The sequence below is a fragment of the Mastigoproctus giganteus genome, chromosome 14, assembly GCF_048544385.1.
Source record: "Mastigoproctus giganteus isolate SK-2022 chromosome 14, ASM4854438v1, whole genome shotgun sequence".
Taxonomy (NCBI): domain Eukaryota; kingdom Metazoa; phylum Arthropoda; class Arachnida; order Uropygi; family Thelyphonidae; genus Mastigoproctus; species Mastigoproctus giganteus.
In genome coordinates this window covers 84131953-84158158 of record NC_143588.1, presented here as the reverse complement: position 1 = coordinate 84158158, position 26206 = coordinate 84131953, and the positions used below count along the sequence as shown (strand labels likewise).

The 26206-nt window shown below is 38.2% G+C and overlaps 1 protein-coding gene across 1 annotated transcript in view; it reads right to left on the bottom strand.

Moving 5' to 3' along the window:
• Positions 1 to 26206, bottom strand: part of LOC150075306 (GATA zinc finger domain-containing protein 1) — a 43043-nt gene that overhangs the window by 12965 nt on the left and 3872 nt on the right. The window contains exon 2 of the mRNA XM_090388787.1: positions 9731 to 9790. Within this exon, the coding sequence (XP_090244913.1) occupies positions 9731 to 9790 (60 nt within the window). The remainder of the gene's footprint in view (positions 1 to 9730; positions 9791 to 26206) is intronic.

Here is a 26206-nt window from a genome sequence, read left to right as displayed (position 1 = left end):
AAGCATTTTCCTGAACCTCTCTCAGTACCACCAAAACCCATTTACGGTGGAAGTATTTGGATTCGTTGATTTCCACAATTGGTGGCTCTCCATTCTCATCGAATGCACCAATTTCACTGGATTGCCTTTCTACCCACCTTTTGCATTCACTGCGACAAAAATTGCACCAGTTGGCAATCTTAGTTTCACTGTTGATACCTGCTTCATAAGCTATATTTTGTGGCACATCCAGAGTCCAAAAGTAAATTACAGTTATAATCTGCTATAATGTCAGATGACTTCTTAAAAAAAAAAAAAAAAGTCATCACGAACACTTTTCCTAAAATTGCATGCTTTGTAAGCCCATCTTCCACCGTCAATCCCTTTTCTGTATTAAACTAAGGATGCTGACCGGTTACTAATTGTACATGTAAGCATATTCTTTAGCAGTTGCCGGTACCTGTCAACCACTGTAAGCAACCTTCGTTTGTCGCTATTTCGGCAAAAAACACTTGGTCGACATTGCTCTGATCTCTTCTGTACTAAGTATTTCGTTGGCATTAACGATTGAAATCGGTGCTGCTCATTCATGTCAAGTCATTTCAAATTCCTGCTCTTTTTTGCTGAAATAAATGCATGAGTGTTTAGTAATATGTTAAAAAAGAAAAGGAAAACTTTTCCATTTTTGCTTTTCCCATAACTGTACCCCTTTTTGATTCTAATAGCTAACTGGGGAGCGATTTTTGTATCTCAGACTGAAATAAAAAATCATTTGGTATTTATATAATAATACCACTGTTAAAGTATTTATAAATCTGTTCATTTCTAAACATTAGCATATTAAAATTCTTACTGCTAATATTCACATATTTTCACTATAACATAACACACTTTGTAAATAAATTAAAAACAATTTATCGTATTGAATATTTCTTTAGTTATATCATATTGATAAATTAAATAAATAAGGATCGCTTTGTCATTTATAGCCTCCACCTGCTGATGTCACAAACCAGTGTTAGGGCTTCTATATCTAGGTTGCACTGCCTGAGCATGTGACAAATGAAAATAAAAACCAACTGAGAACGCAATCGTTTCCCAGTTGGTTTTCATTTGCTTCACTGAGAAACTCCATTTCTGCAAAGCAATGTTTCCTTCCAGATTCTCTGATGTTAAAATTCGTGGCATTTTAACTTCAAAACTCTTCATTGTTGAAAAAATACTGGGAAAGATATGCACAGCATATGTGCAGCTAACCTGTGAATTTATTTTACAACGTCTGCAATTTTACCCAGACATGATGGAAGGGAGGACTATTTGCTGAAAGCCTTGTGAATTAACTCAAGACTTGAAGGACTCCACAAGGCTTTTGGGGGAAATTTTTATGGAACATGGCCCATACTTATAGGAACCCATAAGTACAAGGAACCTATTTTGTAGATAGAATACATCTGGACAAAGGTGGTGTTGATTTGATATAAGGCTGTATTTAATTACCACTAATAACTTTTACAAGCTTCTCCCATGCTGCTAGCTAATTATCTCAAACTATAGATTTAAATTTGTTGTTTGGACAGCTGTTTTCCAATTTTCTTACTAAAAAAAAAACACACCATTTCAGTCCACAGTGAAACTGATGATACTTTCAACACTGAACGTGATGATGCTGCAACTAACTTTAATAAAAGTTCTCTAAAGGTTTTTTTATTAGAATTTCTTACTAATGGTAAGAAATTCTAATGAAAGAAAGTCAATTTACAGAGGCTTATTATGGGTAAAAAAATTTCTTTACTACTGAAGAACTTGAAAATATGAAATTACTACCTACATACACCCTGTTTTCCATAATCACAAAAAATATTGAGACATTTGTCCCATTGTTTAATTGAACTCTTCAAACCAATGTTTACTGTTCATGTCATTCACAAAATGCTCAACTAAAGACTAATCAAAATATGGTAGATGTCTCAGGGTATTCCATTCAAAATCTTTGAAATAATTCCTGTATATGATGTGCTACATGAGGTCTGGCTTTCATCGTGGACAAGATTAATTCTTCAAGTCAGCAATCCAGATTGCTATTGTCTAATTGATTTCTTCAAAGTGTGCACAATGTACACTATATAACCAAAAGTGTGTACACACACACCCTTATAAAAAGGGCTTTAAATTTAAAAAAAACTAATACATAATACCTAATCAAGCATTCCATTCATCCGATTGGTGCTCAATGGGATTGGGGTTTGGACTCTGAGCCAGCCAGTTCCACTTTTTGATATCATGGTTCGCAAACCAGTCATCTATGACATGGAGCACTGTAGTGTTGATGCTGGCAGGGCCCATTTTCACAGTGCAGGAAGCAAATAATTGTCCAAAACAGCCAAGAAGATCATGGACATTTTGGTGTCAGGTACTAGATGGCCAAGATGATATACACTGAGTGATCACTGAATTATGACCACCTTTATGAAAACTGAATGCGACCCGTTGACCACAAGGTTGTTGTTATTTGGTTTTTAGGAGCATTAGCAACTAAGCCCATATTGCTCCGGGGATATGCAGTGGTCATTCCCTGACCTGACCACAAGGTACAAGAGTGCGGAGTTAATCGACCTACGTAGCACAGATAAGGTGTCAGTGGTTTAGTAGGTAGTAAAATTCCGAGCGTGATGGATAAAAGGATTTATCGGACTTTGATAAAGAACAGACTGTGGGTGTTCGATGAGCTGGTGCCTCAATTTCCCAAACGGCTGAACTGGTGGGGTGTTCAAGAGCCGCCATAGTTAAAGTGTACCAGGACTGGCATCAAAACAACAACGACCCGACGGCAAAACTGCAAAGGTCAGCAAAAGGTTGATGTTAGAGGTGAGTGCCGGGTCTGACAACTCGTACAGGCGAACAAGCGCAGCACTGTTGAAGAGTTGACTACCCAATACATGGGCCAACCCAGAACAATATCTGGCATGACCATGTGTAGCACATATGGGCTATACCAGCAAATGACCCCTACAGCATCCTCTTCTAACTAAGTTCATCGGTGTAAAAGACTCGCCTGGTGCAAACAGCATGCAAGTTGGACGTTAGAAGACTGGAAGAAGGTGTGCTGGTTGGATGAGTCACGTTATTTACTCCACACCGTGGATGGCCGTGTACAAATTTGGTGTCAACAACATGAGACTCTTCATCCATCATGCATGGTATCAAAAGTGCAGGCCGGTGGAGGTGGTTGTATGATGTAGGACACGTTTCACTGGCAAGAACTTGGACCCCTGGTGCATGTTGAACAACGTATCAGTGGTCTCCGCTATCATCAAATGCTTGCTGACTGTGTACACCCCACTATGTTACACTTTTTCCCAAATGGCGATGGTGTCTTCCAAGATGACAATGTGCCGAGCCATCGGGCACTTATTGTGCAGGAATGGTTTGAGGAACACAGTTCTGACTGGCCATATCAATTGGCCTCCGAACTTCCCCCAATATCGATCCCATAGAGCACTTGTGGGACATTATGGAAAGGCATATCAGGTGTCTGGATACACCAATCACCTCCATACCTGCATTGCTGACCGCATTACACATAGCTTGGTAGGCCATACCTCCCGAATGCTTCCGACATCTTGTTGAATCAATGCCACGTCAGATAGCTGCTGTACCGAGGGAAAAAGGACCTATGAAGTATTAGGTAGGTGTCATAATTCAGTGATCACTCTGTATACTCCAACAGAAAGCTTTCATTGAGCAATCTCCATATCCATCAGAGCAAAATATTGTTTAAAAAGATTCATCACTCCATGGGCCCCTCTGCCAATATTCTAGTCAATGAATGAAATAACTAATAATACATTTTGCAATAGTGACCGTTGTATTGGGTACAACCCTGCCAATAAACCCTAAGCTCACTACAGCTAGTGACATACTGATTTTTTTTTTTTGTTTGTTTGTTTTAGTTAGTTTTTGGTGCATCGGCTTCTGTGGCCATAGTGCACCTCCCAAGGTTTTTGCAGTACTCTGATCCAAGCCCGAGGCGGGATTCGAACCCGTGACCTTTGGGTTGCCAGGCAGGCACTTTATCCACCCGGCTAGCCCCGATCGGCAACATACTGATGGATACTCCTATAGCTTTTTGGATCTGCTTCATGATGTTTTCTGCACACAACATATGTAAGGCACAAACCACTTGAGGTATCACCTACAGTCACTGAGCTTTGAATAACATCCACTACAATAAATCTGAGGATCAGATGAATGGCAGCTGTTACTGATGCAACATCTATTAATTAAAAACAATTTATCAGTATTGAAAATTTCTTTAGTAATATAAATTACTTTGTCTTATGGCCTCCACCTGCAAACATCAAAACCAGTATTATGGCTTTCTATATCTGGGCTGCGGCTGAGCACATGACAAATAAAAACCAAGACCAATTAGGTAGGCAATGATTGCCAGTTTGGTTTTCATTTGCTTCACTCAGAAGTTCCATGTCTGCAAAGCAATGTTTCCTCTAGCTTCCCCAATGTTAAATTCAGTTTTCATGGAATTTTAAGTTTACAAAATGCCATGTTTACTCCTACTCCTTTACATCCACAACACACATTAGGGGGCATAAATTCAAACTGAGAAAGGATAGTTGCAGGATAGATTTTCAGAAATTTTCCTTCAGCCAGTGGGTGGTTGATTGCTGGAACAAATTCCCATCTGGTGTTGTTGAGGTGAGTAGTTAATTAGATAAACTGTTAGAAAGGATAGACAGGTGATATGGGAAGTGTTGGCTTTTTTTTTTTTTTTTTTTTTTTTTGGCTGATGTTGTACAAGCTTGCTTTCTTGCATCATTGCCACTATTAATACTAATTTTGGTTGGTTTTTTTTTTTTTTTAGGAGCATTAGCAACTGAGGCCATATTGCTCCGGGGACATGCGGTGGTCATTCCCTGACCTTTCCGCATCCTCCGTATTTGGTGGTCACGGGCTCGAACCCCGGTCTAATCAAGAAGCGTGTGCTACACACTGCTGCTCCTGCCCACCTGGCTACGGAGGCGCCCTATTAATATTAATCCATATTGCCTTCTAACATCTGCTGCTGCACAGACAGACCCACAAAATTTACACTGCTATGTTTGAGAAAATATATATGCACAGGAAGCCTCTGGCACTGTACATAATATTTGTGGGGGGGGGTTCAAATACTTTTGGTCATATAGTGTACATTGGTATTCACTGTTGTTCCATGTTATTTATGAATACTACTCTATCTCAAAAAAAAAAAAAAATCGCCACCATAGCTCTTCTGAATGGATTTGCCACATTAACTATTTTGCCAGTGGAAAGTTAGTATGTTTTCACTACATTGAAGTCCTTTTTATTTTTGGCCCGAAGTGGAACATCCATATTTCATCACTAATAATGATATTATGCAGAAAATTATGGTATCTCTGTAGAAGTGTTGGACAATCCATCATGCATTCTGCTTTCATATAATGCTCAATGAACCCCCACTTCCAGGTACACCCACCTCTTATGGTAGCTGAGAATACTATGGATAATTAGTATTACTAAAGGCCATATAGTGCAAGGAAACTTAAGGCTTATGCTGTACCAGCCAAAAAAAAAAAAGTAAAATAATAATATTATGCAATGGACAATTCCACAGGATGTTCACAGGCTATCTAATGCAGTATCATTCCTTTTATTCTGTACTACATTATCAATTTGTGCTGCATTCACCTTAGTTGTTCAGCAGATGACATGCTTCATCTGCAGCTGAATTTAGCCTAAATGATTTGACATCCTGCACTATACTATCTGTGTGGCTGACTCAAGTCAATAAGTACTGCATTGCAATCCCTGAAATAAGTAGGCTGCATGGCAACCACAGGCATCCAGGCTGGAAGTATGATCCAACTGGAAATTACTTAGGGATGATGTAATACTGATGTTTAAATCTCAAGATTCATGTGAACTTCTGCCAGTGGAACATACTTTTTGCACAAATAAAAAAAAAATATATATATATATATATATAACTACATGAAGTTCCTTGTGGGACCAAATTTCTAGTCTAGTCACCATTTTAGAATGTACTCGGAACAATACATGCCTTCTATCAGTAATAAACTTTAAGGTGACAAACATATTTATGTTTGTCACCTTAATGTTCTCTGTTCATGCAATGAAAGCATTTCATTGCATGAACAGAGAACTCAAAAATAAAGTTTAATAAGAAAAATAAGATAACTGCTCTGAAAAGCTTTCATTTGGAGTGTACAAATAGGAATGTGCAATAACAGATATTTGGATATACAGCTTGCTTTTCTGGACTTTCCTAATAGCTTAAAACTAACAAAAATAGAAAGTCTTATTGACATATTTATTTATTCACTGATGAACACCAGATATTTAGGGTCTGCTTCATGCAAGCACCAAAAGGAAAATGGCTGTCCTTTACTAAAAGTGTTGTCTTGGTTGGCTGTGAAATAGTCAGCATAGTGAAGGGATCATAAAGTAGGTGGCTGGTTCTGGGAGACACCTCACCTGCCTACTATCTTTAATGACCAGAAAGGGATAGGTAAACTGATGGGGGGGGGCTTCTAGTATTCTTGAAAAGAACAAGCCACGGAAAGGGGAGGAATAGTGAGCTTCCCCTTGTTTATGTGGAGTCTGAGCTGTACTATACAGCCCAATCTTTTTAAACTGCATCCTCCTCCTCCTGCCATAATATTTTATGCTGAGAATCTGGTACTCTTGGTCTATTTTTCTTATTATTTTTTTTTAGTTTTCTGCTCACACAGTGCAGTGTTCTCTTATTCAAATTTTAGGGCAGCATGTTCCAAAAAATATGTTTAAACGATATTAATTTTTAACACTCTTGCAAAAATATGGCTATTCTAACCTTAGGTTCTAATAAAACCTCATTCCAATGACATGCCATCTTATGAGTTTCAAGTCAGGTGCATATTTATTAATTTGACACCTCATCTGCCATTACATGCACAAAAATTTGAACATGCATAAAACTCATGTCGCCATGTAATATTCTTTCTCTTTAGCACCATCTTAGTTTATGGTTGTCTGTGAGCATCTGTTGCACATTTCGATTTGTAACATATTTTGTGTGTAAAAATTTATATACACTTCCTATATACAGGGTGTTTCAGTTAAACGTTTCAGAACTTCTAAGAGGGGTAGGGTACATCCTGACAACTCGAAATCATATAGCAATGTGGGGTCGGAAATGCTTTCCTGAAGCGGTATTGTACACAGAAGTCGTCATGCAACGTCGTGCAGCACAGATTCGATTTTCGGTCAATGAATGGGCCGGTATTATGGGAGATCACCTCATCGGACCTAACCTGTTACCATGTCGTCTAACCGGACCTATCTACTTGATCTTTCTGCAGCAAGTATTGCCACAACTTTTGAGAGATGAACAGATTTCTGCATCGACGCAACAGACAATGTGGTTCCAACACGATGGAGCCCCTGCCCATTATAGCGGAGATGTTCGTAACTACCTGGATGTCACATTTGGTCAACAGTGGATCGGACGTGGTGGTCCCGTGCGTTGGCCTGCTCGGTCACCCGACCTATCATGTCTTGATTTTTATTTCTGGGGTCATATGAAATCGCTAGTTTATGACACCCCCTGTTGACAATGCTGAGGAGCTGGTTGCAAGAATCGCAGTAGCTGCCGAAGAAATTCGAAATTCGCCTGGAGTATTCCAGAATGTTCGGATGTCCATGCGTCGGAGATGTGAGGCGTGCATTGTAGCCCGTGGAAGAAACTTCGAACACTTACTTTAATCCATGTACCTTTTGCTTCTTTTCATGTATTATTAAAACGATTTCTCACTTACGGTCTCTTTTCTTTATGGTGCTTCTGTGTACAACACCGCTTCAGGAAAGCATTTCCGACCCCACATTGCTATATGATTTCGAGTTGTCAGGATGTACCCTACCCCTCTTAGAAGTTCTGAAACGTTTAACTGAAACACCCTGTATACATATTCTTACTACCCTTACTGTAAACAATGGGTTGGGAAAAAAAAGAAAAAAAGACAATGGTGTTTCAATAAAAAAAAAAAAGTTAGAAATGGAAAGCATTAAATACTGAAATAAACATCAAAATAAGCTACACATTAAAAAAGAAAAAGAGCAGTCACAGATTTTAGTAAAGGAAACAAAAAATAAATAAATAAAAATAAAGCAAGCTAGGCAACCAATCTTTCATTCTTTAAAAAACTGACCCAATACAAGATCCCTCACCTTCCTCTGATTATCCATTAAAAATGAAATAAATGTTACCCAACAGGTACATGTTTTATTTCAATAAATTTTTATGTAATAACGTTTGAGTTTTAATATGTTATTTAACAATCATAATGTAATAGATATGAGTCTGAACCTGGAGTAAGCATTGACAGTTCATAGCTGTTATGGAACCTATGCTTCACTGTTACATGAAAATGTACATCTATAGCATGCATTTCTATTATGTGCCATTTTTTGGAATGTAGGTCATGCTTTCTAGCAAGATATGCTATATAGTGAATTCAAGTTATGCTGTAGAAAACTAACAGTTCCTTAATTCATATGGCAGAGGACACCATGATAATTCAACTCTCACAACATGAAAAAACTAAAAATAAGAAGTCCAAAATTCAATTGTCAAAACTAAGAAACTTTCAAAATAAAAAATTCTACCACTGCTTTCTGTTCCAACACTTACCTGAGGTATGCATGTATTAATTCATTTCTCCTTTGACATGGAGGAGGGGTGGTGAATATTTCAGTAATTAATTTTTATAGAATATGATTTTTGCTTTCAGTGACACTCACAATTGACAACATAAAACCAAGCATTTCTGTGTGTCACTAAAGGTGGCAGCATAAGTAATGGAAAATATAATAGTACATAACTAAACATTTTGGTAGAAAAAAAAATAAAATACAGTGCATGCCGCTTATTGTGATCATGGATAATGTTATTACTTTTATGAAGTCCTGATCATATATATATATATATGAATACACAGAAAAAACATTTATTGTAATCAGCACTTTGGTTTACTGGTTTATATTATCACTTTTTTGCCATATCGAGGTTTATATGCGTGCAGCAGAAGTTTACAGAAGAAAAATCTAGAAACAATGTTTCTGGAAATCCATTTTCATTTTTTATTGATGACTTTCTTGAAGAAATAATAGCCAGTCAAATTAAAGCATTTTATGTGGCTTGATTTTAATGTTTTCTTTCTGTCTGCTGCCATCTTTTTATGTTTGTTTGTTATTTGGTTTTTAGGAGCATTAGCAACTAAGGCCATATTGCTCTGGGGATATGCGGTGGTCATTCCCTGACCTTTCTGCATCCTCCGTATTTGGTGATCACGGGCTCGAACCCCGGTCTAATCAAGAAGCATGTGCTACGCACTCCTGCTCCTGCCCACCTGGCTACAGAGGCACCCATCTTTTTCATTTCCACTCTGAATCAATAAACAAGGCTAAACAGCTACATTCTTGTTTCATTGATTATTGTTATCATTTAAGCTGTGTCCCAAAGTGATCACAATAAGTAGTGTCCACTGTACATAAAAATAAAAACTATATAAATAATATGAGGTATATTTTAAAAATAACTACTCTAAAAATTTAACACCATTATTTAGATACAGTTCTAATACTGAACCCAATGATATGATCAACACAACTGGCAGCACATGCACACAAAAATTTAGCCTGTTAAAGTCAACATTACCTTATGAAATAAAGCATCTGTAGTGACTTGTGTTGCTACTGCTGTGGGAGCTTTTGTTGCCTACACAAAAACAGAGTAAACAGCTTTAGTAAAATTTGTAAATAAAAAATGCTGCAATTTAATTTATATATTATAAAAAATATCTCAGATACATTTGAATACTATTTCAAATCTATTGTTTAAGCAATTCACAGTCAATAAATAACTTACAATGTATCTTTCCAAGTGAGTTATGATTATCTCTGTCAGTGTTATACAGGAGCTGCTGCCAGTAGAAACAATTGTGATTCCTTCAAGAAATAAATTATGCTAACATTTTACACACCACAATAAATAATTTTAATAAATGAGCATCCCACCAAAAAACAATTCATTTAAAGACATGTGATTCCACTGTGCAAAGTAATGGTTAACTCAGTCATGCCCTGTTTGTTACAGAAAGTCTTTCTAAGAAAAAGTGTTTGGCTTTTAATAATTTTTTTTTTTTTATGAAACCCCCAAACACAAAAGGCATTAAAACCTATAGTACTTAGTACTGCGCATGGGTTGAAGGTTGATAAGATGAAAGAAGATACTTGTTGACATTAGACTTGAATTTTTGTAGATTGTAATTTTCAGGAAATATTTGCAAAGGGAAGCTGCTAAAGAAACAGAAGTAGTAGTAGTAGTGGCATGTGATGGAAGAAAGCAAGTGTATGAGCTTATGCAGCATCAGCCAAAAAAAAAAAAAAAAAAAAAAAAAATCACACCATTCCCTCCAAATGCCCGTCTAGTTCCTCAAATTTATTTAACCTATCAACTTCCACAACAATAGATGGAAGTTTGTTCCAGCAATTAACCACCCACTGGCTAAAGGTAAATTTCCACACATCTATTCTACATCTGTCTTTTCTTAATTTGAATTTATGCCCCCTTAGGTTCATAATCTGAACAAGTGAAAGGATCCCATCAGAATTCAGCGTGCCCAACCCATACAAGGCCTTATACACCTCAATCAGATCACCCCGCAAGTGCCTAGTCTCCAGCCACTGCAATTTGCAGAACTTAAGCCTCTCTTGGTAAGAGGATCCCTTCACTCCCCTCACCAATCTTGTTGCCCTTCTCTGTACACGTTCAAGCAAATCTACATCCTTCCTAAAATGAGGCCTCCAGACCTGTATACAGTACTCAAGGCATGGACTGACCATTGCCTTATACAAAGGGACAATCACCTCCTTTTCCCTGCTAGCAAAATTCCTATATATCATTGACAAAACCCCATGACCTGCCCTGGCAGCCTGTCTGCATTGCTCAGAAAACTTCATATCTGACTGCACAATTACTCCCAGGTCTTTTTCATTTTCTACCACCTTAAGTGTAGTACCACACAGTTGGTACGTTTCTCTGGGGTTACTTCTACGCATATGCTCAGTACTTTGCATTTGTCAAGGTTAAACTTCAGTTGCCACTTCTTAGCCCATCTGTCCAAATTATCTAGATACTGTTGCAGTAGCACACTGTCATTAACAACCCTGCTAACCTTTGTATCATCTGCAAACTTCGACACTAAGCCTGATATACCTTCATCAATATCATCAATAAATATACAAAACAACAGAGGACCCAACACCGAACCCTGTGGAACTCCACTAATAACATTAGTCCAAGAAGAGCAGCACCCATTAATTACCACCCTCCGTCTTCTCCCACTCAACCATCCTTTTATCCATTGTAGCAACTTACCCTTAATACCATTCTGCTCCAATTTGTAGAATAGTCTTCCAGGCGCAAGTGTCAAAAGCTTTCCTGAAATCCAAATATATGATATCAAAATTATTTTTTGCATCCAGTTCCTTTGTAAACCACATCATAAAATCCTATCAAATTTGTCAGACAACACTTTCCCTTAACAAACCCATGCTGTGTCTGAATTATTGCTGCAGTCTTGTCTAGATGATCTTGCAATGCATCTTTAACCAGTGACTCCACTATTTTACCCAGAACAGAAGTTAAACTAACTGGTCTGTAATTACTCGTGTCACCCTTCGATCCCCCTTTGTGAATTGGGGATACATTTGCACATCTCCAGTCCGTGGGGACCTCCCCTGAGTCCAAGGATGCTGTCATAATTATGGCTAAGGGTTTGCTTAGTTGCTTTGCTGCCTCCTTTAATATAACTGGATAGATCTCATTCACTCCAGGTGCCTTTCTTATGTTTAACTTCAATAATTTCTCCTCCATTTTGCTCTCAGTTATTACAAAATCATTAAGCACCCTGCTACAATTTGATAACCTTCTGCCATTTTCAAACCTTAATAACTCCTCATGTGTGAATGTAGATGCAAAATACTCATTCAGTTTGTTTGCTATCTGAGCAGGATCACCAACAGTAGAACCATCGATATCAAGTGGACCAATCAGATTCATCCCCTTCCTTTTAGAATTTATATAAGTAAATAAATCCTTGCTTTTTTTCTTAGCATCCTTTGCCAAAGATTTCTCGTAATCTGCCTTCGCCTGCCTAACCTCCTTTGTGACTTGATTACAGACTAGCTTATATCTGCCATAGGCTTCTGAGTCGCTTGATAATTTATATGCATCCCATGCATTTTTCTTCCCTGTCATGAGTCTCTCATTAGTTCATTTTATAACCATTTAGGCCTAAACCTTGAACAATATTTCTTAATAGGTATGAAACTTTTAGTAGCATCCACGATTAATTCCTTGAATGCTTCCCACTTAGAATTTACTCTTGGTAACATCGTCAGTTGATCCCACTGTACAGAATTTAAAAACTGAAGGAATAAATGAGGAAGAAGAATAGTTGGTTGTGCGAGTTTGAAGTTGGACAGTAAAAGGATGCTGACTGATTGCAGCATTTGTTCAGACTAGTTTGGAATTGAGGAGGAATTACAAGCCAATTCAGAAGAACCCATAGAACAGTGCCCATAGAAATATCAGTAGAAAAAGAATGCAGCAGATGTTAACAGAATGTCTATGAGACAGAGTAGAGAGGCTTTGTAAGAGATGGGTTGTTAATTAACCTAACTACCATCCTCTGAATGGAATCTAAATGATTACTAATCTAATGGGAGAGGAAAAACAAGTAATCTAAAATTTTAAACAAACAGAGCATTGGCACTTGTACAGTACCGTGCCATTCTTCAATAAAAATCCAAATAATTGCAAAAATAGTAGTGGGGGCACTTGACAGATTCTAAGGTCAAGTTCCATCATATGAAAACTAAGAAAATCACTTCAGAAACTAATGCAGTAAAAGTTTGACTATAGTAAAGGTAACAGTATTCACCATATAGTGCAATAAAGCCACGGGCTTTTGCTGTACTGGCAAAAAAAAAAAACAATTAGATAAGAAAACACAAACTATATGCTTCACTCCTCACATAGGTAAGTATCCAGTTGGCCTTTGAATTTATTCAAATTGTCAGCCTCAACTACCTGCTATCTATAGTTAGAAAGACAGATAAAACTTCAAATTTTTATTCACTGATTGACAGTTAACACAGGAACATTATTTTTGGAGGGTACCTATCAGGTCCTGCATGACTACCACCAAGTTAAACAACTTCAGCACTGTTCAGATTTGGGAAACCATATTTCTTAAATGAATGAGCAACATTAGTTATGAGTGCAATGAAGTATCCTCATAATCTAGTTCTGTAAGTTTGAGAAAGAAGCCACCACGTCAATCCACCAAGAAATTTAATGCTTCAAAAACATTTTAATGAAAATTTGGGATATTACAAATGTAATTAGTCGCACAATCAGCTAGGGCACTAAGGGCTTCTGCTGCTCCTACTGTTACAAAATTGAATATTTAAAGTAAAAATGAGTATACACAGGGTGTCTCAAAAATATTGGTACAAACCTTTAGGGGAGGTAGGTAATATCTAAAGGAATGTGGATCGCATAGGAACCCATAACCGGAAACGTCACGGGAAAGTAGTAGCAGAGGCGCAAGAAGCAGAAATGACACAAGACAGTAATTAGTGGCAAACATTTATTTGACATAATATTAACAATGGAGTATGAGATGGATGCATTTCATGATGTTACAACAGATGCTCGAAGGTTCCACCATGAGATGTGATGCATGCGTGACACCAATGCAGCATGGATTGGCGGACACGGTCGAACACACCTGGAGCTTCTTTGACAGTAGCAGCAGCACAGACGAGTCTCACCATGAGATCCATTTCCGTCTCCACAGGCAATTCATACACGATAGATTTGAGGGCCCCAACAGAAAGAAATCAAGCCTCGATAAATCAGGCGAGCGTGGGGGCCAGGCAACGGTCCACCACGGCCAATCCATCGACGCCCAAAACGCCTGTTCAAATGGTCACGAACACGCCTTCCATAATGGGCAGGCACCCCGTCATGTTGAAACCAAATGTTGCATCTCACATTTGCTGGAACATCGTCAAGTAACCCTGGTAGAACTTGTTCAAGAAAGATCCGATATTTAGCGGAGTTCATGCGGGATGGTAACAGGTATGGGCCGACTAAGCAGTCACCGACCATCCCTGCCCACACATTTATTGCGAAGTGATGTTGGGCCTCATGGGGGCACACACCGTGTGGGTTGTCATGAGCCCACACATGAGCATTGTACTGATTGAATAAGCCTTCCCGAGTGAAATAAGCCTCATCTGCGAACAAAACATAGGATGGAAAATTCAAATCTTGAACACTTTCTTGGAGAAACCTCTGCGCAAAAGCCACACGTGCAGGATGATCTTGGGGGAGCAGTAACTGAATCCTTTGGGAGATGAAAGGGGTGTAAGGAATCATCATGCCAGACACACTTTACACTGCAACGAGACACTCCTAACGCAGAGGCAACGGCACGTGTGCTGGTAGTAGGATTATTCTGGACGGCATTCAACACACTTTCTTCCATGGCGGGAGTTTGCGTTGAACGTGGTCTGCCCGCACTACTCTGTTACCTCTAAATGACCCATAATCGCACAAATTTTGATGCACACGCGCAAACAAACGGTAATCCGGTACATGTCTGTCTGGGAAGCGTTCTCCATAAATTCGTTGAGAAGCTCGTCCATTGCCCTCTGCTAATCCATACACTAGGTGCATGTCTGCCAGCTCACAGTTCGTATATCGATGCATGCTCTTCATGCAGCAACTAGCGTGCCATCTACAGACTTACGGTGATGTTTCCAGTTATGGGTTCCTATGCGATTCACATTCCTTTAGATGTTACCTACCTCCCCTAAATGTTTGTACCAATATTTTTGAGACACCCTGTATATATAATTCTACTTCAGATTAACCCTTTCAGGAGTGCACATGCTGACCTACAATTTATATACAAGGATTCTAGGGGTTAGAATTAGTATTAGTAATGGCCACATGGTGCAAGGAAGCCTATGGCTTATGATGCACCAGCCAAAAAATAAATTAATTAATTAAAATAAAATAAAATAAAATAAAAAATAATAATAAAAATAAAATAATATTAGGAAAATTTTTATAAAATAAATAATTAATAAGAGAAAAGGAAATAGACAACCTATGCATTTCCCTCCTCTTGTAGGTAATTATCCAGCTGACCTTTGAATTCCCCAAACTGTCAGCCTCTACCTCCCATGTAGGTAACTTATTACAGTAATTTATAACTCGTTGGCTAAAATAAAATTTTCTACAATCCAGTCTAAACATTTCCCCCTCCCCCATACATGAAATTATGGCCCCTAGTTCTAGAATCATTTATAATTGTGAAAATTTCTTCCTCATTCATTTTACTTATGCCTGTCAGAGCCTTAAACACCTCAATCAAGTCTCCTCTAAGGTGCCTAGCTTCCAAGCTCTGCAACCCACATATTCGAAGTCTTTCCTCGTATGGACGACCCTTTGCTAATCTCACCATGCGAGTTACCGTCTTTGGACCCTTTCAAGAAGCAATATCATTCTTTAGGTGCGGTCTCCACAACTGAACACAGTATTCCAAGTGTGGTCAAAAGATAGCCTTATATAATGAGATTATGATGTTCTTATCTCTACTAGCAATTGTTCAATAAATCACAGATAGGACACCATGGGCCTTCCTTGCAACCTGTCTACAATGCTCGGAGAACTTCATGTCTGATCGTATCATAACACCCAAGTCCCTTTTCTCAACTACCTGCTTTAGTTCAACTCCACCAAGTGCAGCATTAAGTTATTTTAGGGTTACTGTTCCTCAGCTTACACTTTTCTGGATTAAGTATAGCTGCCATTTTTCTGACCATCCCTAAAGACTGTCTACATCGTTCTGAAGAAGCTCTGCTTGGTGGTGATCATTAAGTACTCTACCAATCTTTACACCATCTGCAAATTTAGACATCACACCCTCTATCCCTTCATCAATATCATTTATGAAAATCAAAAACAACAGTGGTCCTAATACTGATCCCTAGGAAACCCCACTTCTTACATTAAACCAATCTAAGGAATAATTTATCATTTATCACAATCCTCTGCCTCCTGCCCTGTAGCCGTCAAGCTTTCCATCTAAGGATTTTCCCTGTGATTCCAACCTATTTCAGCTTATAAAGTAACCGCTCATGTGAGACTGAGTCAAATACTTTGCTGAAATCCAAATAAACGATGTCCAATTATTCCCCAAGTCCAGCTCTTGAGTGACCCTGTCAAAATAGCTAACCAGATTAGTTAAACATGATTTTCCCTTTACAAAACCATGCTGAGTATCCTTCAGAATTCCATTTCTATCTAAATGATCCTGAATTCCACCCTTGATCATTGTCTCCATGATTTTCCCTACTACTGAAGTTAGACTGACCGGCTGGTAATTTCCCACTTCACTCTTAGAACCGTCCTTATGTATTGGAGATAAATTGGTACTTTTCCAATCCAATGGAATTACTCCCAAGTCCAGTGATGCTCTCATAATTAGCCTTAAGATTATAGGGTATATGCTATCAACCCCAGGATCCTTAGTGGCTTGTAGGCTCAAAAGTGTATTCATTAAATATACATATGAAATTTCAACATTATTAATTACATTTTTTTTAACTTCACTACCATAATATCTCATAATATCACAGACCATTTCTGTAAATATCGATGCAAAGTAACTGTTGAGTTCATCTGCAATTTCAGCTGAGGTATCTAATACTATTCCATGTCACTCATAAGGGTCCAATCTGGTTTGTCCTTCTTTCTTTGCATTTATATGTGAAGAATTCCTTATCCCCACTCTTTGCCAGCAATTTCTCATAATCTGCCTTTGCCGGCCTAACCTTTTCTGTGGCACTTTTACAGATCAATTTTTAGCTGCTATAGGCTTCAGTAGTTTTTATTGCTCTGTAACTCCTCCATGCCCTCTTTTTCTGATCAAGTAATCTGGCTGGACTCATAATCTGGCAATTTCCTTATTCATCCAACTTGGAATCTTCCTCGCAGGGTATTTTTTTTTAATGGTATACTAGGGGGCTTTGCCCCCTGCTCGCTTCTTTTAATAAAATAAAATCAAATACAGAAACTTTCGACACTGTGTGTGTGTGTTCCTCAGCTATGAATACATAAATACGTTACTATATCTACGAATCGGTATAGATACACCATAGACAACTCTTAAAGAAAAACTAAGACTGTAGTGTGAAAGGCATCATTTCATTATATCTCGTATCGTTCTCATCCTTCACAAGTTACCAAGTATTGCACTACCCCAAATAAGTAACGCTTCACTAACAGAGAAGACTATTGTTATTTATTCTCGGTGGGCGCCACTACCCAGACAGACCATTTCAAAGCTAGTTGGCTTTTCATCGGTGGGTGCCTTTCACACTACAATCGTAGTTTTTCTTTAAGAGTTGTCTATGGTGTATTTACACAGATATTATATAAATATAGAATCTTAAAATATTATGCCTCGTTGCATAGTTTATTAAAATAAATATGTTACATATGGAAATCAAGAATGGTACTGCATGGTCGTATTAGATAAACATAGCGCATGACCATGCTTAAAGAGAAGTTTGTTTTACCACACAGTAAAACAAGCTTCTGTTATGTATTTTTGTATTTGTTATGTATTATCACATAACCCCCAGCTCTCTTCTTCCATTGGCTGAATAAATATCATTAGGAGGAAAATTATTTTAATGTATAGAAAGATAAGCATTCAAGGCATCTGTGATTAATGTTTTAAAAGGTATACCATAATTCAATTATATTCGCTCTGTGTGAGATATCTACCCAGTTAATAGAGGCCATGTAGCACCTTAAGTCATTATAACCAATTCCTTTGCCTTTAACTACTGCTACCTCTCCCTTAATTGTCCACCATAGAACTCCGTGATCACTTCTGTCTACTGATTCCTGTACTGTCAGCCCTATTATGTCATCTAGTTCATGGGTAATGAGGTCTAGAGTATTCTTTTCCCCTAGTACTTTCCCTGACATGTTGATACAAATAACAATCATCTAGTTGAGTTAAAAATTTTGTCCCCCATGTGGAGTTTCCTTCCAATCAATTAGAGGCATATTAAAATCACCTATAATAAGACATTCATGCTTACTTGCTCATTCCATTTGCATGTAGAGGCTCTCATCATAATCTTCACAATCACCTGGCCTGTAGATCACTCCCATTCTCATTATACCTTTGCTTCCAACTATCTCACACCATACAGATTCTATACTAGCATGCGAAACGTCTGAATCCAGGAAAGCTTTCATCGCACTCAGGCTGCTTTTGATAAGAAGCATGACCACACCACCCTTCTATCTTTCCTAAATACATTGTACATACCATATCATCATCACCTATCTCTGTAAGCCCTATTATGTCAGCATTACTTGTCCTAAACAGCAGTTCAAATTCACTCATTTTATTGACGACACTTCTGATATTACTGTATAAACAATTAAGACTTAATGTTCTTGTATAGTTAACTACCCTGACACACCCCTTAAAGTTATTTAATCTCGCTTCCCTGGCATTAGCTACCTACTCATTTGAAACATTTCTGCCCTTAGAACATCTTGCTAATATGTTCTGTTGCAGTAACAAACAAGAACTCTTGAGGTATGTGCAAGTATTACTTTGACCAATATTATTAGATAAACATATCTATATTACCCTTGTCCCCCCCCCCAAAAAAACTAGCAGTTTCCCAGAACTTGAAGGTTATGTAAATAGCTCTACTTTGAAAGCCATTTCAAGTACTTTTCAAAAATAAAAAGAAAGGAAAAAAAAAAAAAAAAAAAAATTCCATTTATCCATAAATTGTCTTGAAATTTTTCAAGCACATGCTTTCATCTCTCGTGTTTCAAATTAATATAACACATTGTTTTAATAGAAGGCAGTACAAAAAACAAAAATAGCTTTGAAAATCAAAGGATGACAGAGCACTTGATGAGACTGTATTCAGGACAGAATGCACTGGTCCCACAGGAGCTAGTTATTGTCAGTGACTCTATTGTCAGGGAGATGGGAAATTTATTATGCAAAAAGGATAGGTGGAATAGGACCAGGATATGTCTGCCAGGAGCAAAAGTTGATGACATTGTAGAGCAGATATCATCTTTTAAGGGCAAAAAGGGTGATATTGTTGTACATGTTGACCCTAATGAAGTTAAGAGTAGGAGATCTGCAGACTTACTGAACAAATACAGGTCAATGTTGAAAAAATGTCATGAATTAATTTGAAAGTGCCTGCAATTCTGCCCAGACATGATAGGAGGGAGTATATGATGAGAGCCTTGTTAATCAATTCAGCCCTGAAGAATTGTGCAAGGCTCGTGTGGTAGAATTTTTCTCAGCGTGGTGTGTGCTTGTTAACAGGAGAGAATGTTTCTACAGGGATGGAATACACTTAAATAGAAAGGGTGCAAGAATATTTGCTGATGCTATTGAGACAGTGTTAAGTGGGTCTGAAAACTGCTAACTTGGAGGGGATTCACAGACTAATAGATTAACAGTAGCCACAGGCAGAGGTGAAAATGATTCTTGCATTGCTTCTATTGGAATGAGCAGCAGCCTGGAAAGCAGGGTACTGGAGATTTCAAGGGTTGCTGGGAGTTATCATGGAACAACTAAATACATAGGTTGTGTTAGGGTAACTAAGAGTAAGAACAGGTGCATGTATACTTGTATGCACACCAATGCTAGGAGTATAGTAAATAAATTTGATGAATTTGAGGTGCTGGTGAAGACATTAAAGGCTTATGTGATGTTAGGATATCAGAAACGTGGTGTCAGGATATTAGGTGATGTTAGGATATCAGAAACATGGTGTCACACAGAGATGAGGAATGCAGAATTGGAATTTGGGGAGTACAATGTGTACAGAAAAGATAGACAGGATAGAAGGGGAGGAGGGGTGATACTGTTAGTTAAACACAAAATCTAAGGAACTGCATCCAGTTGACATGGATGGACAGTGCAGTGTTGAGTCAGTTTGGTGTGACAAATACTGAGAAAACCAAGTTGAGAGTAGGAGTGCGTTATAGGCCTAATGACTCTGATGAGTACAATGAACAACTATATAGGGAAAGAGTGGGCCAGTAAATCAGATTGTCTTATAATGGGGGATTTTAACTTCCCACATATAGAACTTGTGGGTTGGTCTCTCATACACTAGCAAGACTTTTGTTGATTTATTGGATGATTGTTTTCTACAGCAGCATGCTCAAGAGGCAACCAGAGGAAGTAATACTCTTGATCTGATTATCAGCAGTGATTCGTCATGCAGTAAGGATCTACAGATAAAGGAATCACTAGGTGCTAGTAATCACAGTGTACTGATGTGAGATTTACTTAAAGATGTAAATACCATCAGGGTAAAGGGAAGGGTTTTGTGTTCGTAAGGGTGACTACAGTGGCCTTAGAGATTTTTTAAATTCTATACAGTGGGACCAACTGATGATGTTACCATCAGCAAATTCTAAATGGGAAGCATTCAAAGAATTAATCTTGGAAGCTACTAGGCTTTTCATACCAGCTAAGAAATACTGTTCAATTTTTTTTTTTTTTTTTTTGTAGTTGTTGGCGCATCAGCTTTTGTGGCCATAATGCACCTCCCAAAGCTTTTGCATTTACTCTGATCCAAGCCTGAGGCGGAATTCAAACCCCCGACCTTTGGGTTGCCAGGCAGGCAATTTACCCACCTGACTAGCCCGGTCAGCATACTGTTCAAGGTTTAGGCCTAAATGGATGTCATTTGACCTAATGAGACCCGTGGCAGAGAAGAAAATTGCATGGGATGCATATAAATTATTAAGATACACAGATGCCAATGGTAGATATAAGATAGTCTGTAATCAAGTCACAAAAGACGTTAAGCAAGCAAAGGCAGATTACGAGAAATCTTTGACAAACAATGCAAAGACAAACAGTAAAGACTTCTTTACTTACGTAAACTCTAGAACGAAGGGGTTGAATCAGATACTGGTCCACTTTACATAGATGGTTCGATGGTTGATGAATCTGCTGAGTTAGCTAACAAACAATGAGTATTTTGCATCTACATTCACACATGAGGAGGTCTGTAGGCAAGTGGAGGCCAGAATCTAATCAAACCCTAGCAGGGAGCTAAATGATTTTGTAATAACTGAGAGCAAAGTGGAGAATAAATTGCTGAAATTGAACATAAGAAAGGCACGTAGGATGGATGGGATCTATCCATTTATATTAAAGGAAGCAGCAAATGAAGTAAGCAAACCCTTAGCCATAATTATGAAAGCTTCCTTGGACTCAAGGGAGGTCCCCATGGACTGGAGATGTGCAAATGTGTCCCCAATTCACAAAGGGAGATCAAAGGGTGACACGAGTAATTACAGACCTATTAGTCTAACTTCTGTTCCAGGGAAAATAATGGAACCACTGGTTAAGGAAACAATACAGGATCATCTAGACAAGACTGCAGTTATAGTTCAGAAAAAGCACGGGTTTGTTACGGGGGAAGTCTTGTCTTGTCTTTGATTGAATACTATGATGTGGTCACAAAGGAACTGGATACAAAAAATAATTTTGATATCATATACAGTCAATTCCGGTTATTTGGGACTAGTGCATTTTGGCCCGATTAAGTGGCTGCCCCAATTATCATAAGTTTCAAGTTAAAAAGGTAAAAATACAATGGAAACCCGCTTTACAATTGGTATACACTGTACAATCAAATCACGTTACGATAGAGTCACCATAGTAAAGTACGGTTCATTATACTATGCATAGTAAGCGCCGGTCATTGTGATCACGTTTGTGAATTGAATTTTAATTCTATTAAACAGTGATTCTAATTAGCGAAAATAGGAGGAATATTATCCACAGGCTATAAAAGTAAAGATATATTAAACACAAATTTACCCTTTATTACCTTACCAATTAAAAATTAAATGATACGTGAAAATGTGAAGAATGTACGTGACAATCGGAATAATTAATATGTACATACTAACTAGTTGACATTTCTCTTCACTGACAATTGTGGGTGGGGATTAAAACTTAAAACAGTAAAAAGATAAGCAATCAATAACAAAGAACACAGCACACACAAATTGCAAGTAACACGATACGTGCAAGTGAGAACGGAGTAACAAGCTACAAAGCTTTAAAAATAGGAATGAAGAGAAGATTCTGAAAATTATTTTTTTTTTATATGATTGGAGATTCCATGGAAGTGTAAACACATTTCACCATAACAACCCACAGAATTCCAGCTGTCAGTATTATTGCAAATTCAATAAAATTAAGTTTGCTATCCATTTATGATAGATTGCACTAACCGAAAAGCCAAATACACAAATGACTGCTAATTGTTCTTATTGTTTTATGGTTGTGACCTCCAGAAATTTGACCGAACCATTGGTACAGTAGGACACAATCGTAGGGTAATCTCCAGTGCTGCAGTCTCCTGCCCCGATTAAACGGCATGTTGTCCCAATTAAGCGAAGTAAACCATGGCTATTTTCTTGATTCGTTCTGTTTTTTAAGATTTGTCCCAAATAAACGGCTGCCCCGATTAACCGGAATCCACTGTACTTGGATTTTAGGAAAACTTTTGATACTGTGGCACATGGAAGACTACTGTACGAATTAGAGCAGTACGGTATTAAAGGTAAGTTGCTACAATGGATAAAAGGATGGTTGAGTGGGAGAAGACAGAGAGTGGTTATCAATGGACACTGCTCTTCATGGACTAATGTTATTAGTGGAGTCCCGCAGGATTCGGTGTTGGGTCCATTGTTGTTTTCGGTATTTATCAATGATATTGATGAAGTTATATCAGTGTTTATAACTATGTTTGCAAATACGAAGGTTGGCACGGTTGTTAATAACAGTAATGATAGTACACTACTGCAACATGCAAAAGTTGAGCAGATGGGCTCAGAGGTGGCAACTGAAGTTTAACATTGACAAATGTAAAGTACTACATGTGGGTATCAGTAACCTCAGAGTAACGTATCAACTGGGTGGTACTACACTTAGGGTAGTGAAGAATGAAAATGATCTGGAGGTAGTTGTGCAGTCAGATATGAAGTTTTCTGAACAGTGTAGACAAGAGTAGCTCATGGCGCCTTGTCAATGATATATAGAAATTTTGCTAGAAAGGATAAGGGGGTGATTGTGCCCTTGTACAAGGCAATGGTCAGGCCACACCTTGGGTACTGTATACAGGTCTGGGGGCCTCATTTTAGGAAGTAGAGTAGAACCCAGATAAGAAATTCTCGCATAAGAAGTTTTCCCCTGTACTAGGTTTGGTTTCTTAACTCACAATTTCACCTCTGTATGTTGTAATGTATTATTTTCCTGCGTAAGAAGTTTGTGATAAAGAATACACTGTGTATTATTATGACATTTTCCCACTTAATACGTTTTTTAAATATAGAAATTATTTAATTTTAATATTAAAAAATATTAAGCAATATAAACATTTGGTAATCGAACAAGTCAGTGCCAAGCATCATTTTAGTTCATAGTAAACCACCGAAGTAGGTGAAATGGCATTGTTTTTGTTATATCTCATATTGTGAATGCCTTCACGAGTTGCTCTGATATTACACTACCTCCAATAAGCACGCTTTGCCAATGGAGAAGACTAACGTTACTTATTCTCTGCAGATACCACCACACAGGGTGGTATCTGCCAATCTGTAGGGTGGTAGTATCTGCCAAGAATCCACTGGCGAAGTGTTACATTTTCAAGAATCCACTGTCGAAGCATTGCTTATTCTAGATAGTTCAATATCAAGACAACTCGTTGCGAAGGCATTCACAATATGAGATATAACAGAAACGATGCCATTTCATCTACTTCGGTGGTTTGCTACAAACTAAAATGATCCTAAGCACTAACTTGTTCGATTAGTCAATTTTCCGTAGTCTGAGGCTTTCAGCTAAAACCCTTTGAGTATAAACATTTTGATATAAGAAGCGACATATTGCAATTGTCTTCATTGATATTCATAATTGGATACTTAGACCATATTAAGTGTTAAGTTCTGATGGTTGTGACAAGTTCAGAATTACTTAGTAGATTGCTGCTCTGTTTTATTGTAATTTGACCCTTTGAGGTAGGTTGAAACTCCAAAGGCACCATTCTTCCAACTTAGTAATGAGTTTACCAATAGCAGAATTGTTAAGCAATTAGAAATCTTCAGTTTAAAAATGTTTTCCATAGGCAGAGTAAAATATTTATAAATTCTGAAATAGTACTTAAAAATGATCTTTAACTTATGTATTTATATCTTTTCATTTTCATTTTTGTAGTTAATATTTCATACCCTTAGGTCACTTTCCCTTATAAGAAGTTCTAAACCTCCAGTCCCTTGGAAAACGTCTTAGCCGGGTTCTACTGTATGTAAAGCTGCTGGAACAAGTACAGAGAAGGGCAACAGGACTGGTGAAGGGAACAAGGGGTGCTCTTATGAAGAAAGGCTTAAGTTCTACAAATTGCAGCTTCTGGAGACTAGGCACCTGCAAGGTGATCTAACTGAGGTGTATAAGGCCTTGAATCGTTTGAGCAAGCTCAATGCTAATGGAATTCTTCCTCTTGCTCAGATTACCCACCGGAGGGGACATAAATTCAAACTGAGGAAAGACAATTGTAGAACAGATGAGCGGAAATTCGCCTTTAGCCAGCAGGTGGTTGATAGTTGGAACAAACTTCCATCTGTTGTAGTGGAGTTCTACAACTTAAATAAGTTCAAAGCAGAACTAGACAAACATTTGGAGGGGAAGTGTGTGTGTGTGTGTGTGTGTGTGTGTGTGTGTGTGTGTGTGTGTGTGTGTGTGTGTGTGTGTGTGTGTGTTTTTTTTTTTTGGCTGATGCTATATAAACTTGCTTTCTTGCATCATATGCCTCTACTAATGCTAATGCTAAGTGACACAAAAATATATGTAGAGGATGATGGTTTAAAAAAAAAAAAAATGTAATGAGTTTTTTTGTATTTTTTCTTTTAATTCTGGTTTTCATTCTACATAATTTTAGTTTAATGACTGGTAATCAAGTCAATATAAGAAACTATGTCACATAACTAATATTTAAAATCATTTATGTACAAAATTTTCATTTTTGCAAAACTTCAAAATTACATAAAGAACTCACTCCACAGAGCTAACTTCCATAAAAAATTCACCACACATGTTCAGGAAACTCTTGTGAATGGATTAATGCTTTATTCATGCAGTCACGGACAAAAAAAGAACTACTTTCTCATTTTGATTTGAGCTAAAGTTAATACGCTGAAAGGACACATGGGATACCTGGTTCCTTGGCAATGCAACGCTGTCACTCCTCTCGCTAGTGGACGACCCCATTGCTTGGCAGGTATATAGGTACACTGCATTCATGTAGTCTGTATTTCAATGTCAGTATGGATAAACATTATGAATTAACCGACTTTGAAAGAGGGATGGTGGTGGGTGCCTGATGAATGGGTCACTTTATCGCAGAGGTGGTACAGAAATTGCACTATCCCCGTTCGACAATATCAAGTCTATCAGGAATATGCCATTTCTGGAATAACATCTCATCGTGGACAGCGCTGCGGGAGGAGAAAGGTGATGAATGAATGAATACATCTAGCAATGTTTCAGCCAACTGGAGAGCGACAATGGCACAAATCATTAACCGCAATAGATTATGTGAACCGCTGACCCACCAGAGTCCCACTGCTAACACCATGACACAGGACACCTAACTGGGTGAAAGAATATCGGCACTGGACCTTGGATGATTGGAGACAGGTCTCCTGGTCCCACTGAGTCCCGTTTCCAGTTATTTCGAGCAGACAGGAGGGTGCGTATCTGGCGGAAACCACACAAAGCTATGCACCCGTCATGTCAACATGGAACTGTCCAGGCAGGTGGAGGGTCAATAATGGTGCAGGGCATGTTCAAGTGGCACACGTTGGGCCCTCTGGTACGTCTAGACGCAGCTCTGAATGGTCCAGGTTACATGACCATCCTTGCAGACCATCTGCATCCCCATCCCCTCGTGGTCCTCTTAC